This window comes from Schistocerca gregaria, chromosome 8, assembly GCF_023897955.1.
Source record: "Schistocerca gregaria isolate iqSchGreg1 chromosome 8, iqSchGreg1.2, whole genome shotgun sequence".
Lineage (NCBI taxonomy): Eukaryota > Metazoa > Arthropoda > Insecta > Orthoptera > Acrididae > Schistocerca > Schistocerca gregaria.
Window position 1 is genome coordinate 56,954,514 of NC_064927.1, and position 21,846 is coordinate 56,976,359.

The 21,846-nt window shown below is 40.6% G+C and overlaps 1 protein-coding gene across 5 annotated transcripts in view; it reads left to right on the top strand.

The window, feature by feature from the left end:
- The first annotated feature begins 4,793 nt into the window (after window positions 1–4,793).
- The window catches only part of LOC126285420 (nicastrin), a 133,913-nt gene continuing 116,860 nt past the window's right edge, over window positions 4,794–21,846 (top strand). For 3 of the 5 annotated variants that reach the window (XM_049984786.1, XM_049984784.1, XM_049984785.1), the window contains exons 1-2: window positions 4,809–4,927; window positions 5,099–5,197. In XM_049984786.1, the coding sequence (XP_049840743.1) occupies window positions 4,840–4,927; window positions 5,099–5,197 (187 nt within the window). In that variant the 5' untranslated portion in view covers window positions 4,809–4,839. Of the gene's footprint in view, window positions 4,928–5,098; window positions 5,198–21,846 lie in introns of all 5 variants that reach the window. The other 2 variants (XM_049984787.1, XM_049984788.1) reach the window with 1 other exon arrangement.

Here is a 21,846-nt window from a genome sequence, read left to right on the forward strand (position 1 = left end):
TGGCCAAGCGGTTCTAGGCGCTACAGTCTGGTTCGAATCCTCAGGCATGGATGTGTGTGATGTTCATAGGTTTGTTAGGTTTAAGTAGTTCTAAGTTCTAGGGGACTGATGACCACAGCAGTTAAGTCCAATAGTGCTCAGAGCCAGTTTTTGATTTGAGAAAGTTTGGAGTCGGGAGATGGAGGAAACGAGCAAAAAATAGTTAGGATTGGTCTGTGATCATCAGAGAAGACAAGGCCCTATATGGGCTCTAGCGCCAAGTAGTAAATGAGTAAGTAAATATTTACAAGCACATATTTTCTGAAACAAATAAATGTGTTTGTCTTGAAATGTTTGGATGATATTGTTTCAGTTCACAGAAGTTATTTATATAGAAGGGCTTGGTTTTAGAAGGGCTTGGTTTTATGCAGTATGTTGTATATGACAATGATAGAAGTTGAGAACACCAAGAAGTGCTCGAAATTGTTTCAGTGTTTCTGGACAAGGTGTCTTTGTGCTGGTTATTACTCTTTATCTACATCTACATCCATATTCCACAAGCCACTTGACGGTGGCGACTGAGCTACAGAGCGTCTCTCCTGTAGAGTCTTCCACTGGAGTTTATCTATCATCTCCATAACGCTTTCGCGATTACTAAATAATCATGTAACGAAGCGCGCTGCTCTCGGTTGGATCTTCTCTATCTCTTCTATCAACCCTATCTGGTACTTATCACACACTGCTGAGCAGTATTCAAGCAGTGGGCGAACAAGCGTACTTCCTTTGTTTTAGGATTGCATTTCCTTAGGATTCTTCCAATGAATCTCAGTGTGGCACCTGCTTTACCAACGATCAACTTTATATGATAATTCCATTTGAAATCACTCCTAACGCGTACTCCCAGATAATTTATGGAATTGACTGCTTCTAGTTGCTGTCTGTTTGATCCCTTCTGACTTCATGATGTGTCCCCAAAAGCTTATTTTCTGGGTGCCAAGCATAGACTTGCTCACATTAGTCATTAGACCATACTCATCAAGACTTCGAAAATTGTAGTTAGGTGTGCAACTGTTTTCCTTCTGAGGTAGCTGCAAACAGAATGTCATCTATGTAGGCAAAACAGGAATCTAATCTTTGCAGTACATTATTAATAACTCTTTGGAAAGTTACATCCTTTAATCCAAATGGTGTGAACTTAAATTCAGAAAAGCGAAATAGAGTGGCAATTTCCATCTGTTGTTTATCTTATTCTGCAAGTGTAATCTGACTATAAACTTTCAAGAAATTTATCTTTGAAAATATTTTCTTGCAGTGAAGGATTAAATCGACATCATGTGTTAGTGGAATTGGGTAGCAGTCCAGGAGGATGTGTAACTGAGCTGCCAATGTTCTCCGCAAACACACCATTGATCACCTGGTTTTGTAAGCACATGTAGTGAATTGCCCTACTGCAATTTAGATGGTTAAATAATATCGTTTTACAGATTGTGTGGGACATCATTTGGAGAAGACCGGACAGTTACTAGACACTGGAATGTAATGGTTAACATCAAGTTTTCCTTTTTGGATATAACACAGGATTTTGTTATCTCTGAAACTTTTTTTTTCAAATTTCTGAAAATTTTACAAAGGCATTAACTATATTTAAACTAAAACTGAACTCCGTCCCAACAGGCCATGGAAGGCCCAACGATACTTACCGGCCGCCATGCCATCCTCAGCCCACAGTCGTTACTGGATGTGGATATGGAGCGGTATGTTGTCAGCACGACGCTCTCCCGGCCCAAGATATTTATTACTGTAACAAATACTGACATTATTACTACAAATTTACCAGAACTTATTTTAAAAAGACGAGGAACTATACTGAAATTTACTATATTACATTAACAAATGAGATCTTTATAATCAGCAGTTTACCAGAAATTATAACTTTAAAAGAAGAAAACAAAATAAGTCAGCCATATACAAGGAATTTAATCAAGATATTAATTATGCTAATAGATGCCTGATAATCAAGACTACAAACATAAATGACCCACCTTTTACTCGCAGCCATTTGAGCTGCATACTGTGTGTGAAGTCAGAAAATAGAAGGAACTCGTTATTGAGAAAGTATGCTCTTATATATGAGTAACACCGAATGTTGCAGAACATTCGTTTTTTACATGAATAAGAAATTTCCTGAATGTGTTACAAATGTGAAAGTGAAAAAAAATTAGGATATACTCAGAATGAAATTTTCACTCTGCAGCAGAGTATACGCTGAAATGAAACTTCTGATAGATTAAAACTGTGTGCTGGACTGGGCTCTAATTATGGATCTTTGTCCTCCACAGGCAAGTGCTCTACTGACTGAGCTACCTGAGCATGACTCACAACCTCTCCTCACAGATTCACTTCTGCCAGTAAGCCGTCTCCTACCTTTCACTTGACTGCAAAAGGTAAAGGCCCTGAGGTAAAGTCTTGATCAGGCACACAGTTTTAATCTACCAGGAAGTTCCAGTACATACCTAGATTTGAACCTACTTCCTTCGACACTACAACAAAGCATCTTTGAGTGCAGGGCATATTCAACACATGCACGAAGTTACTTTAAAACTGTATCTAGTAAGCTTTCTTAGGACTTTTACAGAAGATGTGTCCTCTTTTAACGATAGCAAATCGTACTTAGAGTGATAAATATTCTTTGCACATATGCCTTACCTCTACATCTACATGGATACTCTGCAAATCACATTTAAGTGCATGGCAGAGGGTTCATCGAACCACCCTCACAATTCTCTATTATTCCGATCTCGTATAGCACACTGAAAGAATGAACACCTATATCTTTCTGTACGAGCTCTGATTTCCCTTATCTTATCTTGGTGATCGTTCCTCCTTACGTAAGTCGGTGTCAACAAAATATTTTCGCATTCATAGGAGAAAGCTCGTGATTGGAATTTCTTGAGAAGATTCCGTCACAACGAAAAACGCCTTTCTTTAATGATGTCCATCCCAAATCCTGGATCGTTTCTGTGACACTCTCTCCCATATTTCGCGATAATACAAAACGTGCTGCCTTTCTTTGAACTTTTTCGATGTACTCAGGCAGTCCTATCTGGTAAGGATCTCACACAGCGTAACAGTATTCTAAAAGTGGACGGACAAGCGTAGTGTAGGTTTTGATGCTCGTTATTAACTCAGGGGTATTTGTTTCTAAGAGGTTAAGTGTGTTTTCACAACTGTTTACTATTCACGTGGGCTCATGAACTAATTGCTCGAGACAATTTTCAGAGAGTGCATTTAGCACAATTTCGGATGATATTTTATGCGTACCTCTGGAATTAAACATGTATTTTCTCCAACGTATCGAGGGTAAATTAAAGTCACCACCAACTGTTATCATATGATTTGGGTACATGTTTGAAATCAAACTCAAATTTTCTTTGAACCTTTCAGCAACTGTATCATCTGAATTGGGAGGTCGGTAAAAGGATCTAATTATTATTTTATTCCAGTACCAACAATGACCTCTGCACATACTAACTCACAGGAAATAACTACTTTAATTTCGTGACTAGTTAAACTACTTCTGACAGCAACAAAGATGCCTCCGCCAACCATGTTTAGCCTTGCAGAACCGTCTGAGCCTCTGATTCAGACCCTCCACTTGGCTCTGTACCAGAGGTCCTGTCGACTATGCTGCAAATGGGTAGCTCTGCTTTCATCTTGCAAGCAAGACTGACAGTCTTCACCACTTCTTTTAGCCGCTCGAAACCAGAGAGAATCTCTTCTGATCCAAAGTGACACACAACATTGGTACCGACGTGAGCAACCACATGCAGTTGGCTGCACCCTGTGCTCTTCATGACATCCTGGAGGACCCTTTCCAGATCTGAAATGACTCCACCCAGTATGCACATTGGATTTCTTACCCTTCTTGTTAGCCAAGTCCCTAAGGGGCCTTAAAACCGTATACTGTGATAACACTCAAGTTATAATAAGGAGATAAGCGAAATATGGTCAACCCAATATGGAGTCTCAAAGGTAGCAAGCGAGGGACGTCATATGACTGTTTTGAGACTTCAGCCAAATACCAGACGCACTCCGATTTTTAGTCACTCACGTCTAAGTGTGTCAACCAAAGATCCCCTTGTTCCGTTTTTTACCTAAATACAGCAGACAGTCTGTTTCGAGAGTAGTGTTACAAATGTTAACAGTTTTCCTTAGTACACACGTAGTAAGGACAAGGAACCAAACGAAATACTGGAGCACTAAACTTTCTGTTACAATTTGCAGGAACAAAACCGCAAGAGAGGTTGCAACATCCATAGCATGAGTGATGAAAGGCATTATTCTGTTTATGTCAGTGTCTTCTAATGAAGTTATAGAGTATTGTGCTGATCCGATAGTTCCCTAGGTCACACGCTGTACAAACAGACATCATGCAGACCTACAGGCCTAAAAGACACGATTTGCCCAACTTCAATATGGCGGGCAGTGTGGATGATTACCTGTATTTAACTACGACACTTATCTCCCCAGCGTTAGTCAAAACAACCTTTGTTAATACAATCGGTCATGGTTTATCCCAAAAAATGTCTTTTGTTTCAGAGCCACAACACTTTTTATTTATACGCCCTGAATTTAGAATTTTGTTGGTAAATTTGAGTCTCTATCATTTTTTTGGGAATCCAGTTTCAGTATTAATGCTTCTGGAATTATAAATAGCGTTAAGAATTACCCCTGCAGACATCAGCTCTTGCAACTTGAGCCACGGCCGCCTGTATTATGTTGACGTGCGCGAACGCATATCCAAAGATACAAAAATGTAGAATCTTTGGTTTGTTAGACCCGTACAGTGTAAAATGTCAAATGTCATTGGTTAATAATTTTGTAATCATGGGGAATCATGTGTTCTTTTGGATTTGTTTAAGTGGTGTTTTGTTATCTATTTCGGAAGGTAGAATCGTATTTCTAAATATTCTGGCTAAGCGCCTTACTTTAAAGTTTCTAGTTTTGTGTTGTATTTAGGAATCGATCTCAGCAATTTTGATTTGTTTTACCCAATCCAGACCTTCAGAATTGCGTTGTAAGCTGTCATAGACTTATTTAACAACTGTTTCTCTCACAGTTTCTCCTGAAAGAACAAAAGATAAAATGTACGAATCTATTGATGGAGCGGCAGCTTGCTTCAGAAGACTGAATGGAACTCATCAGTTCGGCTGCTCGTGTAAGTTTTTATTGCACAGATTGTGTAGATAATTAAATGTAGGTATATGCATTCACAGCTGCTATCATTCATGCTAAAGATCCAAAACGTTCATTTATTTGTGTTATTTGTACATTCCACGCCACAAATTCTATATTAAAATCTCTAACCATTTTTTAACGTATTGATTAGAAATCTTCAGTTTTCTGTCACTATAAACCGGGTCACCTTTTTATCATTGGATAGAAACCATTAGTATTCTCTCATTGTAAATCATTGCACGTCCATTGCTTCATAAACGCTACCTTTAAACTTCGCCATATGTTACGATTTGTCAATGTGTGTATCTATGTATTTTATTCATTTCATCTCAGGATCATCTTGCAATAATATAGTAGTTTTCATAATACAGTAGAAATGACTAGCTCGAAATATAGATGTATGTGTAATACTTAACTATGCTCTATAATTTATTATTTGTTTAATTATTTATTCATTAATTCTTTCCCCATAGACTGATATTTTCCATCCAGAAGTATAGATTGTTTTGTACGGTTTTACGGGCAGACAGAAGCAGATAAGCATCTGTCTTCTAACTCCATTTGCCATGTTACGCGACATAAAGACTTATATACAATGTATGTGCAATATATGTATGATATATGTATGGTAGAGAAAATAGAATTACACCTTACAGACACACATGAAGTTGTTACATATTTTCTCTTACAGGATAACATCCAATTTTTATTTTGATAGTTACTCATAATGTATATTCATTTATCTGTGAGGTCACTTTTAAATGATTAAGGGAGATTCTTTTTACTTAGTTCATTTTGATACTTGTTAAAAAGCCTTCTGCCTGCTTCTTGGAGAATTCACTTTGAATTTGAGATTTGGCTGTATTGTGTAGGCTAATAATTTTTGTTTTCTTTTGTTGCATGGTTGTGTATGTCTTTAGTTAGGAGATATTTATCATTTACTCGGCCATAATATTTTGATTCATATTAAGGGAGTACACTGCCATAATAATGAGTATGGCATACAAAAGGTTGTAAACTAGTGTGTCTGGATGGTATTTTTTCTATACATCTCCCTGCTTTTTTCTGAATTTTAAATATTCTTTTTACATGTCAAGCTTGAACACTTCACCATACATGAATTTTGCAGGACAGATGTGGAAACAAGTCCCTCCTGCGTGTGGTCTAATGTCATCTACATACCTTACATTAAGTAGTCGGGTCGACAGAAGCGTCCGAACTCATGCGTCGGCTTTGACCCGTGACGTAAGGGTGTTGTTGTGTGTGACGTCATTATGAGTTTGGTTTATGAGTGTGGCGTGTTTGTAGATGTCGTCGTGTTGTGGTTTGTTGTGCCCTCTGGTGGTATGTTCAGGGTTTTCATTTGTTTGGTGTTGCTCAGTGGTGAGGGCTGCGTGCGCATTTTTGAAGCGGAATTTGTATCAGTGAGTTAACGGTTTTGTGGTTTTGTGTGAAGGTTAACATAGTGATGATTGCTGTACGTCGGGTGGTTTTGTTATTAAGTTTAATCGGTTGTGGTTTTTTGTTCAGGAATGTATATGAAAGAAAAGATCAATAGTTCTCTGTTGAGGGCTATGATGGGGGACACAGCTTTAGAGCTGATTAAGTTCCTAAGGCTTTTTGGCCTAATTGCCGAGGTGGTGAAGTGCGGTGTGTGCCGTGAACCAATGAAATTGGTTAAAGTTCCGGCCTCTCAGACCAGGGATGGTTATATGTGGCGCTGTTGCAAAGACGACATATGGCGTTCCATATGGCGCGGTACCTGGTTCGAGAAGTCTAGGTTGTGCATGCGCGAGATTGTGCTTGTTACATATTATTTTTTTTTATAGGTCCCCACAGAGTTTTTGCGCGCATGAGACTGGTGTGTATGAGAGGAGCGTTTTAGATTGGTATTCCTTTTGTCGTGAAGTGTATTCGGAATTTATTAAGTACAGGGTTAAGTTGGGGGGGGGGGGGGTGATCATGGGGTTGTTGTGGAGGTGGACGAGTCACAGTTTGGGAAAAGCAAATATGGGAGGGGAAGTCTGTGGCTGGTCTTTGTGTGTGGGGGGGGGGGGGGCTGTTGTTCCGGGGGGGGTGGGGGTCCCGAATGTCTTTTTAGGGTTGTGGAAGGGAGGTCCAAGGCTGAATTAGTGGGGTTAATTGAGGAATATATAGAGCTGGGGTCCACAATAGTTTCTGATGCTTTTTCATCTTATAGGGGGTTGGGTGAGAGGGGATTTAATCATTTAGTAGTGAACCATAGTTTAGAGTTTAAGAATTATTAGACAGGGGCTAGTACTAATACAATAGAGGGGATGTGGGGGGCAGTTAAGTCAGTTATTGGGAGGGGGAAGAGGTGCTCTTCCAAGCTTCAGTCTCATTTAGATGAGTACTGTTGGCGGAAGAGTGTCTCAGAGGGCTATTGTATTGTTTGGGCTTTCTTAAGGGCTGTGGGTAAAATGTATAGTCTGAAAGTGGTTAGTTAGGGTGGTCTGGGTAGGTGGGTGGCTGTGGCTCAGGGTGGGGTGGGTGGTTTATTTTGTTGTATAGTATTTGTTAAGGTGGGGGGGGGGGGGGGGGTGGGAGTGTGTTTGTTTTTTGTTTTAGTTGTGGAGGATCTATTTTGTTGAAGTTTTTGTTGAGTTCTAGAGTCTGATTGAGATTTTTTATGTTGCATTTGGTTTTTGTTTGTGGGTGTTTTATTTTGGGGTTGGTGGGGGGGGGTTGAGGTGCGGGTTGGGAGTGGGTTGGGTTTTTCTTTTGGTTTAGTATTTTTTCGTTGGTGTGTGTGTGTGTGTGTGTGTGTGTGTGTGTGTGTGTGTGTGTGTGTGTGTGTGTGTGTGTGTGTGTGTGTGTCCAATCTAGTTTGTGCGGCTGGAACTTTCTTGTGGTAAGTTCTCATTTTTGTTTTGGTTTTTGCATATGTGTTGTGAATTGGGGTATAGGGAAGTGTTTCATTGAAATTTATGGCTGTGAAGGTTGGTATTGGTATTGGGAGATGTTTTTGAGTTACATAGGTAAGGGTAGTGGTCGATCGTAATTTATGGTATTGGGAGCTGCTGTAGATCTATATAGGTCAAGGGAAGTGTCCGATTCCAGATAATATTGTGTTTTGTGGTATTTGGTGAGTTGTGTGATGTCAATTTTTTCGTAGTTTTGCGTGATTTTGTATGGGAGTGGGTGGCTAAATTTGTTTATATTTAGTTTGTCCCCACCCAAAAAAAAACCAATTTCCCACACTTGTCCCGTTAGTCATTAGCCTTTTTGTGAAATGTGTGTGTGTGTTTGTTTTTTGATGTATTTTTGTCTTTACGATACGTATGCAACAATCTTATAACCGCCATATTGGAATTGTCATTTATGGTCGTTTCCGCCATATTTGTGACGTCATGGGTCAAAGCGAACGGGTGGGATCAGACGCTTCCGTATTTCCAACTAGTCATCTAGGTCTTTCTTACCTCTGGAAATCCAGAAGAGGATTGTGTTTCTCCATCAGCCATCCAATCACATGACTAGATAGGCATATCCTGCCCATATCACCACATTTACCTTCCAGTTATTATTCCATCTTCCACTTCATTCAGTTCCGTGATCCACTTCTTCTTCTTCTGTCTTTCTTTCCTCCAAATAAATGCGAAACTGGATCTTTTCATTGCTCACTGAGAAACCTTCATTTTGTGAATAGATTTGATGTTAGAAGGTGTCTCTTCCACAATTTAAAACTTTTACTAGACATTATTTTGATTTATTATTTCAGACACATTGAAAAGTTAAGGACTGAAAGCCTTGTTCAGTTTAGGAAAAACCCAAATGATTTTTACTCATTAATTTAGTCTATTTCTTTGCCTGTCCATCCAAATGTTGTCTTCAAGCGGGTGTAGATTATTTTTATCATATTGTAATTGTTTTCTGGGTATACTTTCAAACTTTTTCTATTATTTCTTCTGTTACCTCTTTGATGGTACCTGCTATATCATCAGTAAAATGACAGTAGTTCAGACATATTTCATTGGTCCATATTCATTCTTGCTTTTTCCAGATAAATGGCTTGAATACTTATTCTAATAGAAGCTTTAGAATTGATGTATCTTGTATATTCTTTGATACAATCCTCCTAATCTAGACTGAGTTAATGCCCTGTTTCTTCTGAGCCATTAAATCAGGTGTTATTGAAACAGAATTAATAACTTTCTCAAAATATATTAATCCCAGACAATGTGGTAATACTTACTCGTAGCTCCATTCTATAAGTTTATCACAACTCAACTTTCAAATGATCGACTGTGCTATTTCCACTTCTAAAAGCCAGAGTATTGTTTTGATGGATGAAAATCCACTATAGTTGCCATGTTAATGATTTTAATATAAATTTTATACAAAAGAAGATAAGGCTGACAGGTCAATATTTTTTTGTCTTGTCTTACTCTTTCCTTCTGTAGTAGAACACGTGGTAGTGAAGCTTTGAGAACAGGCCGTGAGTCTTGCTTGGATAGCTCAGTCAGTTGAGTACTTACCCATGAAAGGCAAGAGTCCCAGGTCCGAGTCACAGTCGGGCACACAAATTTTAATCTAATTTGGCAGATATGTTTCAGATCATCATGCACTCCATCGCAGAGAGAAATTCATTCTGTAAACGATCTTCAAGGCTATGGCTAAGCCATGTCTCCACATTATCCATTCTTTCAGGTGTGTTAGTAACTTCTGTAATGTTGGAAGGTAGGAGATGAGGTATTGGCAGAAATTGAGGTGTGAGGGCATGTCACAGTTCAGTCAGTACAGAATTTGCCCGCCAAAGGCAAATATTCCAGGTTTGAGTCTCACGCAGTTTCAATCTGCCAGGAGGGTTCAAATCACCACACACTTCACTACAGAATGAGAATTCATTCCAGAGTTACAACTTTGCCTCCATATTGCAGAACCGGATTATTTTACAAACTTTCTCTAAATAATTTTCAAAACTATACTGCTTTGTCTCCAGATTTAATAACCTATGTTGAAGCACCATATCATCAGATATATTTCCTATATAATTATGCGAGCTTAGGAAGTGTTTATTAAGTGTTTGTATGTTGGTGTGGTTAGTTGGAAACATGGTTGATTGCTGGTACTAATCATCCGGGTGTCAATGTACAGGTCAGTTTTCTTAATAGGCCTGTGTGTAGTCACATCACCTTTCATCTCTCAAAAATTCAGTTAAACTAATGTCAATTGTAAGTCCATTCATCATTATAAAATGCCAAGTCATCTGCATAAGAAATGCTCGAGGGGCTGTGCTGCTGGGATTGGCTCTCAGGAGATTTGTAACATTATTACGTACGACAGGCACAACAGTACTGCTCTTTTACGTGGCTGTATTTATGTCAAAGCTCTCCAGCTGCCTGTATGGACTCCTGACAGCCTAGGCATCATTATACTTACATGCAATAACCTGTACATAAAAATCGAAAACATTGTGTGTTCGGAAAAGCTACCATAGCAATAATCGTGGCGTACAATCTAAAGCTTTCTATGTAGATTCTGTTGGCTATAGTCCTTCTTGCAGCATGTGTAACATCTGTAGTATATGTCTGGGACAGAGCCAAATTGGAATTCCCTTATTGCCGGTAATTTGGAAATGCTACTACTATCCATTCTCTTCTACAATGATGAAAACATTTTGATCAAAGAGTGATATTACACCCTCCCTCTCTTAAACCTTGATTATGGTGATGCTAATCTGTAGTGTAGCCGGAGGTCTAGATTGGGTTGGAAGGTGATAGTTTTGTTGTGAGCTGTGAAAGGCAGCCAGTGTGAATGCCGAATAAAGATTGTGGTAACATAAGCCTAATGTTAATGTCACCTCATATTTAAGTGCAGCTTTCTTCATAAAAACTAAAACGACAAAGTAAATTTAGAAAATATGTATTAGGTAGTGAACAAGTCCCTGATGAGTATTACAAAGCATATTATGCACATACATCGTACATAAACTATGAAAAATGCAAGGGGAGTGTGCTTCACAAGTTTTACCAAAATTTTGAAGTGTACCTCTGCAGTTACAATATAGACTGTCTTATTTATCTTGAGAGCTCCAAAGAATGATTTGGCCAGACACAAAATATTAAAAAAAAGTAACAAACAGATATTTCTTTGCTACCAAGAGGACTAATCCTTGTTATTGGTTTTTTAATTATGTACCAAAAATAGTATATTTTATTGATAAAAAACATCCTGTGATGAATGGCATTACATGTAGACATATAAAGACAGCTTTTAAAGCTGAAAATAATGATTTACAAAATTTAGAAGATCACCAATAATAAAATCCCGAGTAGGCTATATTGCTGCACAGGACTTGCGCTAAAATGTCCTGAAACTTAGTCATTTTTTAGTTTCTGTGTAGTTATGACATCTAAGCATGTATTGCACTACAGTTTCCATCTATGAGGAGCTGGCTGGAGCACGATGGATGTATTTATCTCTATTACCACTGGCGAACACTTGTCGCTCAGCAGATGAACAGCCTCACTTTCAGTCTCTAATGAAGTAACATAATATTCTTCTTCACTTACTGAGCCACTAGATTCCATGTCAAAACTCAGGATCAATATAGCCATCCTTCTTTTGCCTAAACAATACAGGAGAGAGCCAAAAATGGCACATTCTGTTCTCGAGTATCCGCAGCTGCGCACAGTTAAGATGATATCCAGTGGCAACCATCTCAACCAAAACCTCTAGTGGCGAAACACATAATTATCTGTACTGAAATGGATCCAAGTGGGGTTTTATTGCTTCAAAGGTCTGTTCTTAAGTTGCCCAAGTATACTCAGAAATAAGTTTGTCACATTAATAAAAATGAGATAATACAGGGTTTTATGTTAAGGGGTTAAAACACAACAAAAAATTGGCTTTGACACTTTCGCACCAGGTCATAGTGTAGGTATCTGATGTAATGTTAACCTGTCCACTTGATAGATTCTGTCCCCATGTTTGGTGTGTCATTTTCTTTATTTGGTACATCCATCGTCTCAGTGGCCTTCCCTGCAATCTTCTCCCTTCGACTTTGCCGTGGATGACATCTTTTCTAACTCATCCTTTTGTTGTCAAAGTTTGTAACCAAAGAACCGCAGGGTTCAGTGGAAACAAATACTGGACAGCCTCTTCTCCACCATAAGTTTTAAAGATTGGTTTGTTGGTTCATTTGCCCATTCATGATCCTCTCAGCAACTATAACCTATACAAAAACTGCTCACAAATGTAGTTTAGCCTATGCCAAGAAGAATCTACACAGTGTGTCTGTGGAGCAGCACTAATGATTTGCCACAACTTTGAAGATTGTACAGCTACGCAAGACACATGTCTACACTCAGACCTAGAAACCATCTGCCACGGATTCTAAAGGATGACATGACAGCTTTACTTCCTAAAAAGCTATGAATATTATGACAAGAGGTAATAATACCAGCACTGTTATATGTTGACTCAAGAAGGAACAGGAGTGGTTTAGTCATGCCCCCCATCCCCCCCCCCATCCCCCCCCCTTACAGTCAGTTTATTCCTGATTCCTGACAGGGTATAGATCTCACGAATCAGAAGATTGCTTTGAACATAACAGTACTTTACTATGCACAGTCCTGTAATAGATTGTATTCCTTTGCCTCACCCTGGTCTCTTGATTGACTTACCCAGCCAGTTACAGAGGGAGCTACAATGTAACATAAACTTTGAACTACGGTGTAGTTTCCAGTTTTCACACCAACAAACATTGCCAGACGCGAAAGAACAGGTAAGTGACAGATAAAAATCCTGGGATTGAACAGGGATCGAACTAGAGACCTTTGGATCTGCACTGTTGTGTGTTACCACTTCCTTCTTTTCTCCATTTGTTACTCAATATATACTGGCATAGCCAAATAAAATGCAAGATCGTACAATGGTATACTGGTAGTGAATGTTCATAATGAACTCTAACATTGAACTGAATCTTTCCAAAATTTATGCAAATCCACTACAGATTTTTATATAGCAAAGGCACTGTCATATTCATTTCTTCTGTCCTTGTAGAACCATCAGTTTCATTGGAAAAAAATGGTGGGCGGCATTGTTTTCAGCCCCAGAAATATGTTTAGTACGTACCCAAAACTGTATGCAGTCTCCCCCCCCCCCCCTCCCCCCTTGTTGTTAGAACCCTTTGTCCTTTACATCTGCCATTGTTTAGTTAAGCAGTGCTTAAAGGTTCTGTTTCAAAACTGCGTTTCCTTTGACACCATATTTTTCATTATTTTATTTAAAATTTGGGAGCAGCTGCCCTTGTAAAATATTTTTTATGTCTTCACATATCATTAGTTTATTGAGGATATAACAACAATGTAGTTCTCTTAAAACTGCAGCAGTCACCGTCATTTATGTTACTTTACATAAACTATCTGCTGTCTATATACTATTAAAGCGAAGATTTCTTTAGCACAAGTATTAGAGTTATGTGGAATTTACATCCCTGAGGCTGTTGTGATAAAATTTAGGACTGACTAATAAAGTATTCTTTCGCTTTGTTTTTGAATGAATGGGAATTTCAATTTTCTACCTGTCGTCAACTATAGATTTTTCCACCAGGGTATAAAACTCAGTTCTGAATCCTGAAGAGTTAGGCATAGTCCATATGACTTTTCTTCCCTTATGGTATTGTGGTTGTGGATTGCAAAGTAATTTGTAAATTGACTCTAGTTGCTAAACACAAAATGATAAAGGAGTTAGATGCTTCTGAAAGATGTTCAGTTATCAACTTGACATTTTTCTTTTTGCTTGCTTCTGTAGAATAAATACTTTTTGTCGCCTTAGCCGTATTGACCCAGAATACTGCGTAGTTAGGGTAGCATGGAGTGTAAATATGCAACATGTGCTAGTAATTCTACCTGCAGGCCAGTGCATTGAGAGAAAAGCAGGCAGAACTGAGTCTTTGTTCAGTTACTCTGTGCTCGGGTGTCACCTCAGTTTATTCCATCTGGTGAATACCCAGGAACTTCACACATGGAGTTTGTCAGTTATAGGTTATTACACTCAAGCTATATTGCTATGAATATGTTTGAGCCTCCATCAATATACTTTTCACCAGCTTGCATTACAATTTTTTTAAAGTTCTCTAGTGTCCTGTGTAAACCATTTGTGTAAAGTAACAATGGGGCTCAGCTGAGCACTGAACTTTTTGGCACACCATATGTTTTTGCACTCTGAGTTTAGTTTTATTGCTATCATCTAATTTCTTAATGTGTCGGATCTGGTGGCCTCGAGATGAAGGTTGTGGGATTGAAGCCCTGTCAAACCACAAATTTTTCAGTGTGCCATTTAAATTAGAATTCTCTTCACAGTGATGTTAAGATTTGCCGTAAATGACACGTGGTTCAGATTCCACTTTTAACTGTAGGGCCCCTTCCCCCAGTTGGGTAACTGAGGTGTGCTAGTGATACACAAGTCACCAGAATGGTATCTGGAGTCAAACACTTGCACCAGGCAGTTAAGCCATGTGAAAAAATTATTATTTATTAATGTGTCCTGTTTTCTGTTGTTAACACTACAGCCATGCAAGGGGAAGGCCTTCAAGGCCACACAATTGTAGTTTCCCTAGTGGAATTTACACTCTACATGACCAAAGGCCTTAGCATGATCACAGACAATGCCAAAAGGGTAACATGTTTTTGTTTATTTCTACTGGAATTCATTTTGTGAGTGTGTGTATTACTTCCTCTGTAGAGAAGCCTTTATGGAAGCCAAAGTAAGTTATTGGTAAAAGATTCTTCTCAGAAAGATGGTTCAGTAGTAATCTAACACCTAAAAAGAATTTTAGAACACAGATCTGTAGTTAGTGTCACTTGCTTATCTGAACTTTTATAAATGCGTTTTAATACCACACACTTTGGCCTTTCAGGAATGTGCGAATGACAACAAGCAAAGGTTAGTCTAGAGATTTGTGCATCTGTGAAAAGATCTATGTGCGAAGCATATGAGGCCTGTTCAAAAAATTCCGAAACTTAGTTCAAAAATTTTTTCTTTGCTGACCTCCTACTGATCGTGCATGGTCGTCTTTGAGTCACTCTCTCCACAGTTGGTATGCTGCTCCCAACATTGTTTCCAATATTGGAAGCAGTCCTGGCACACCTCTTGCCGGATTGCACAAACTGCTGTCTGCGAATTTTCTTTTATCTCGTCTATTGTTGCAAATCTTCATCCTTTCAATGCGGCTTGCAACTTTGGAAATAAAATAAAGTCCACAGGGACCAGCTCTGGATAGTACGGAGGATGAGGCAGCACAGTGATTTCGTTTTTTGTGCAGTAGTCATAACCTTTGTGTCAACCAGTGGCCCACATCTCATTACCAGTTATGATTATCTTACGGAACGTCTCATTTTCATTTGTGCGGAAAGCTCATCATAGACTGTGAGGTGAATGTCTTTCTGGTCTTAGCTCATGAGTCATGGGACAAACTTTGTGACAACACAATGCATTCCAAGATGCTATGGCAGGATTTCATGACATGATCTAACTGAAATGTTACATTCTTCTGAAATCTCTCAGACAATCAGTCTTTGATTTTGTTGACATTCCTGTGAGAGTACCTTTTTGTGTGGCAGCAGACTCCATAGTTTTGAGTCCTTTACCATTGTCAAACCAGATAACTGTCTTATGGTTGATGACTTTTTAGAGCCAGAGAAGTGGTGTGTGTGTGTGTGTGTGTGTGTGTGTGTGTGTGTGTGTGTGTGAGAGAGAGAGGGAGAGAGAGAGAGTGCGCCAAGGAAGTTTGCACTCCCATATTCTATGATAAAAAGTTCATATTTGACTGATGTTAAAGACATTATCTATGATAGCAACTGGCAGATGCCAATACTGTCATATTTGTAGGAGACACCCTTGAATTCTGTATGCACTATGTATTTCAAAGACACCACCTTATATCACAGAACAACAGTCTCTGTAGTGTCAACCTCACATGAACTTTTATTATTTAACAACTTCACAACTAATGACTTCAAGAGGACTAGAAGTATCTCTAAATTATTTATACATTCTTCTAATAATTTTTGGGTATGCAGCCGGATCCTGTCGACATTCTGCCACATTTATACATTGATTGAGAAAGCCAGCATTGTCCAGGTATTCATTCCCTCCAATCTTATGTTGGCCATCTCTGTCTCCGACTCTCTCTATTTACCTCCTCTGCCACCTCTCTATCAATCCCCTCTGTCCTTTTCCATTCTCCGACTCTCTCTATTTACCTCCTCTGCCACCTCTCTATCAATCCCCTCTGTCCTTTTCCATATCCTCCTCTCCTCTCTGTCCATCTTCTCCATTCTCTCTCTTTCCCTCCAACTCTTTTCCTCCCTTCACAGTATCAGTCTCCTGCCCCCTCTAGTCTCTGCACAGCTGTGGCTGTCCTCTGTATAGCACATGCAGTGCATTCCATTATTACCTGCAAACATGCTGGTCCTGCGAGAAATCCAGTTTGACTGGTGTTTCCCTTCTTGCTCAGATTGGAGGCTCTCTTGAGCTTTTTCTGGTGTCCCAATTTAATTTTTTTAACCACTCTTATGCAAAACATTATTTTCAGTCCCCAGACATAGTTCGACACTTATTTGTATGTGTCATTTTCTGTGGGTGAAATTTGTCTGTAAATGACACCTATGGGATGTAGGTGGTTCTTAACCCCACGGCACTTCTTTCCATACAGTAAATGATGTGTGTACCAAGTTCATTTGAAATCGACCCAGTGGTTTGGGAGCAGAGGTTGTACGTACATACATACATACATACATACTACATACATACATACATACATATACGTACATACACACATACACTTACATATTATGATATTCTAGCCACTCATGTGCGGATGGATATTTGTGTGTGGGCGAGTGTATATCTGTCCTTTTTTCCCCCCAAGGTAAGTCTTTCTGCTCCCGGGATTGGAATGACTCCTTACCCTCTCCCTTAAAACCCACATCCTTTCCTGATGAGGCAACGGTTTGTTGCGAAAGCTTGAATTTTGTGTGTATGTTTGTTTGTTTGTGTGTCTATCGACCTGCCAGTGCTTTTGTTTGGTAAGTCACATCATCTTTGTTTTTAGATATATTTTTCCCACGTGGAATGTTTCCCTCTATTATATGTCTGCTTGTCTGTGTATGTATGGATGGATGTGTGTGTGTGTGTGTGTGTGTGTGTGTGTGTGTGTGTGTGTGTGGGCGCGAGTATATACCTATCCTTTTTTCCCCCCTAAGGTAAGTCTTTCCGCTCCCGGGATTGGAATGACTCCTTACCCGCTCCCTTAAAACCCACATCCTTTCATCTTCCCTCTTTCCTGACGAAGCAGCCACAGGTTGCGAAAGCTCGAAATCCTGTGTGTGTGTTTTATTTATTGTGCTTATCTACTGGTGCTTTCCCGCTTGGTAAGTCTTGGAATCTTAGTTTAAACTTCCACATTGGAAAAATATATTGTTTTTAACATATATATTACAAGACTTACCAAGCGGGAAAGCGCCGGTAGATAGGCACAATGAATAAAACACACACACAGAATTTTGAGCTTTCGCAACCGGCAGCTGCTTCGTCAGGAAAGAGGGAAGGAAAAGGAAAGATGAAAGGATGTGGGTTTTAAGGGAGAGGGTAAGGAGTCATTCCAATACCGGGAGCGGAAAGACTTACCTTAGGGGGTATATACTCGTGCGCACACACACACATATCCATCCATACACATACAGACACAAGCAGACATATTTAAAGGCAAAGAGTTTGGGCAGAGATGTCAGTCGAGGCGGAAGTGCAGAGACAAAGATGATGTTGAATGACAGGTGAGGTATGAGTGGCGGCAACTTGAAATTAGCGGAGATTGAGGCCTGGTGGATAACGAGAAGAGAGGCTATATTGAAGGGCAAGTTCCCATCTCCGGAGTTCGGATAGGTTGGTGTTGGTGGGAAGTATCCAGATAACCCGGACGTTGTAACACTGTGCCAAGATGTGCTGGACGTGCACCAAGGCATGTTTAGCCACAGGGTGATCCTCATTACCAACAAACACTGTCTGCCTGTGTCCATTGATGCGAATGGACAGTTTGTTGCTGGTCATTCCCACATAGAAAGCGTCACAGTGTAGGCAGGACAGTTGGTAAATCACGTGGGTGCTTTCACACGTGGCTCTGCCTTTGATTGTGTACACCTTCCGGGTTACAGGACTGGAGTAGGTGGTGGTGGGAGGGTTCATAGGACAGGTTTTACATCGGGGCGGTTACAAGGGTAGGAGCCAGAGGGTAGGGAAGGTGGTTTGAGGATTTCATAGGGATGAACCAAGAGGTTACGAAGGTTAGGTGGATGGCGGAAAGACACTCTTGGTGGAGTGGGGAGGATTTCATGAAGGATGGATCTCATTTCGAAGCAGGATTTTAGGAAGTCGTATCCCTGCTGGAGAGCTACATTCAGAGTCTGATCCAGTCTCGGGAAGTATCCTGTCACAAGTGAGGCACTTTTGGGGTTCTTCTGTGAGAGGTTCTGGGTTTGAGGGGATGAGGAAGTGGCTGTGGTTATTTGCGTCTGTACCAGGTCGGGAGGGTAGTTGCGGGATGCGAAAGCTGTTTTCAAGTTGTTGGTGTAATGGTTCAGGGATTCAGGACTGGAGCAGATTCGTTTGCCACGAAGGCCTAGGCTGTAGGGAAGGGACCGTTTGATAAGGAATGGGTGGCAGCTGTCATAATGGAGGTACTGTTGCTTGTTGGTGGGTTTGATGTGGACGGATGTGTGAAGCTGACCATTGGACTGATGGAGGTCAACGTCAAGGAAACTGGCATGGAATTTGGAGTAGGACCAGGTGAATCTGATGGAACCAAAGGAGTTGAGGTTGGAGAGGAAATTCTGGAGTAGTTGTTCACTGTGAGTTCAGATCATGAAGATATCATCAATAAATCTGTACCAAACTTTGGGTTGGCAGGCTTGGGTAACCAAGAAGGCTTCCTCTAAGCAACCCATAAATAGGTTGGCATACGAGGGGGCCATCCTGGTACCCATGGCTGTTCTCTTTAATTGTTGGTATGTCTGGCCTTCAAAAGTGAAGAAGTTGTGGGTCAGGATGAAGCTGGCTAAGGTGATGAGGAAAGAGGTTTTAGGTAGGGTGGCAGATGATCGGCGTGAAAGGAAGTGCTCCATTGCAGCGAGGCTCTAGACGTGCGGGATATTTGTGTATAGGGAAGTGGCGTCAATGGTTACAAGGATGGTTTGCGGGGGTAACAGACTGGATAAGGATTGGAGGCGTTTGAGAAAGTGGTTGGTGTCTTTGATGAAGGACTGGAGACTGCATGTAATGGGTTGAAGGTGTTGATCTACATAGGCAGAGATACATTCTGTGGGGGCTTGGTAACCAGCTACAATGGGGCGGCCGGGATGTTTGGGTTTGTGAATTTTAGGAAGTAGGTAGAAGGTAGGAGTGCGAGGTGTCGGTGGGGTCAGGAGTTTGATGGAGTCAGGTGAAAGGTTTTGTAGGGGGCCTAAGGTTCTGAGGATTCCTTGAAGCTCCTCCTGGACATCAGGAATGGGATTACTTTGGCAAACTTTGTATGTAGAGTTGTCTGAAAGCTGACGCAGTCCCTCAGCCACATACTCCCGACGATCAAGTACCCCGGTCGTGGAACCCTTGTCAGCCGGAAGAATGATGATGGGTCGGTCAGCTTTCAGATCACGGATAGCCTGGGCTTCGGCTCTGGTGATGTTGGGAGTAGGATTAAGGTTTTTCAAGAAAGATTGAGAGGCAAGGCTGGAAGTGAGAAATTCCTGGAAGGTTTGGAGAGGGTGATTTTGAGGAAGAGGTGGGGGTCCCACTGTGATGGAGGACGGAACTGTTCCAGACAGGGTTCAATTTGGATAGTGTCTTGGGGTGTGGGATCAGGATTATTTTTCTTCGTGGCAAAGTGATATTTCCAGCAGAGACTACGAGTGTAGGACAGTAAATCTTTGACAAGGGCAGTTTGGTTGAATCTGGGAGTGGGGCTGAAGGTGAGGCCTTTGGATAGGACAGAGGTTTCGGATTGGGAGTGAGGTTTGGAGGAAAGGTTAACTACTGAATTGGGGTGTTGTGGTTCCAGATTGTGTTGACTAGAATTTCGAGGTGTTGGGGGGAGTGGAGCTGGAAGTGGGAGATTGAGTAGATGGGAGAGACTGGGTCTGTGTGCAATGAGAGGAGGTTGAGGTTTGTTGGAAAGGTTGTGGAGGGGGAGTGAGTTGCCTTTTCGGAGGTGAGAAACCAGGAGATTGGATAGGGATAGTTTTTTGAGGTGGAGGGTGGCATACTGTTGTAATTTGCGGTTGGCCTGTAGGAGGATGCTATGAACAGCCGGTGTGGATGTGGGAGAGGAAACATTGAGGACTTTGATTTGGGATAGGAGTTGACGGGTGTGTTCATTGGCTGAGTCAATGTGTACGTGAAGGATTAGGCGGGTGAGGGCTATGGATTGTGCAGTTTGGAACTGGTATAAGGACTGATGGAAAGGAGGATTGGAGCCAGAGATGGGAACTTTAAGTGTGAGGCCTTTGGGGGTAATGCCAAATGTCAGACAAGCCTGAGTAAATAAAATATGGGAGCGTAATCTGGCTAGGGTGAAGGCATGTTTGTGGAGGGAATGTATATAAAATTTAATGAGGTCGTTGTAGGGATGTTGTGAGGTTGACATGGTATTAGAAGGTGGAAAGGGTAACATGAGGTTAAAGTGAAAATAAATATATATATATATATATATATATATATATATATATATATATATATATATATATATATATAGGGAGAGCTAAAGGTGTGAAACAAGTCGAAAAAGTGTTGGTTTGAGGTGGTTTGTTGGTAATGAGGATCACTCTGTGGCTAAACATGCCTTGGTGCACGGCCAGCACATCTTGGCACAGTGTTACACCGTCCGGATTATCTGGATACTTCCCACCAACACCAACCTATCCGAACTCCGGAGATGGGAACTTGCCCTTCAGTATATCCTCTCTTCTCAAAATCCGCCAGGCCTCAACCTCCGCTAATTTCAAGTTGCCGCCACTCATACCTCACCTGTCATTCATCATCATCTTTGCCTCCACACTTCCGCCTCGACTGACATCTCTGCCCAAACTCTTTGCCTTTAAATATGTCTGCTTGTGTCTGTATATGTATGGAAGGATATGTGTGTGTGTGTGTGTGTGTGTGTGTGTGTGTGTGTGTGTGTGGATTGGAATGACTCCTTACTCTCTCCCTTAAAACCCACATCCTTTCGTCTTTCCTTCTCCTTCCCTCTTTCCTGAAGAAGCAACCGTTGGTTGCGAAAGCTAGAAATTTTGTTTTTGTGTTATTTTATTGTGCCTGTCTACCGGCACTTTCCCGCTTGGTACGTCTTGGAATCTTTGTTAATGACTTACGGTATGCCAGATGTAGTTACGATTATATGAAACAAAATAAAGAAACATATTCCATGCTAAGCACAGTGATACTATCTATTGTGAAGTCTGGGAGTAACAGAGTGGCTCATGGTGCCATCAACACAGATAAATAGTGATTTTGGTGTATTAATGAAAGTACACCTCCATGAACATGGACCTTGCCGCTGGTGGGGAGGCTTGCGTGCCTCAGAAATACAGATGGCCGTATTGTAGGTCCAACCAC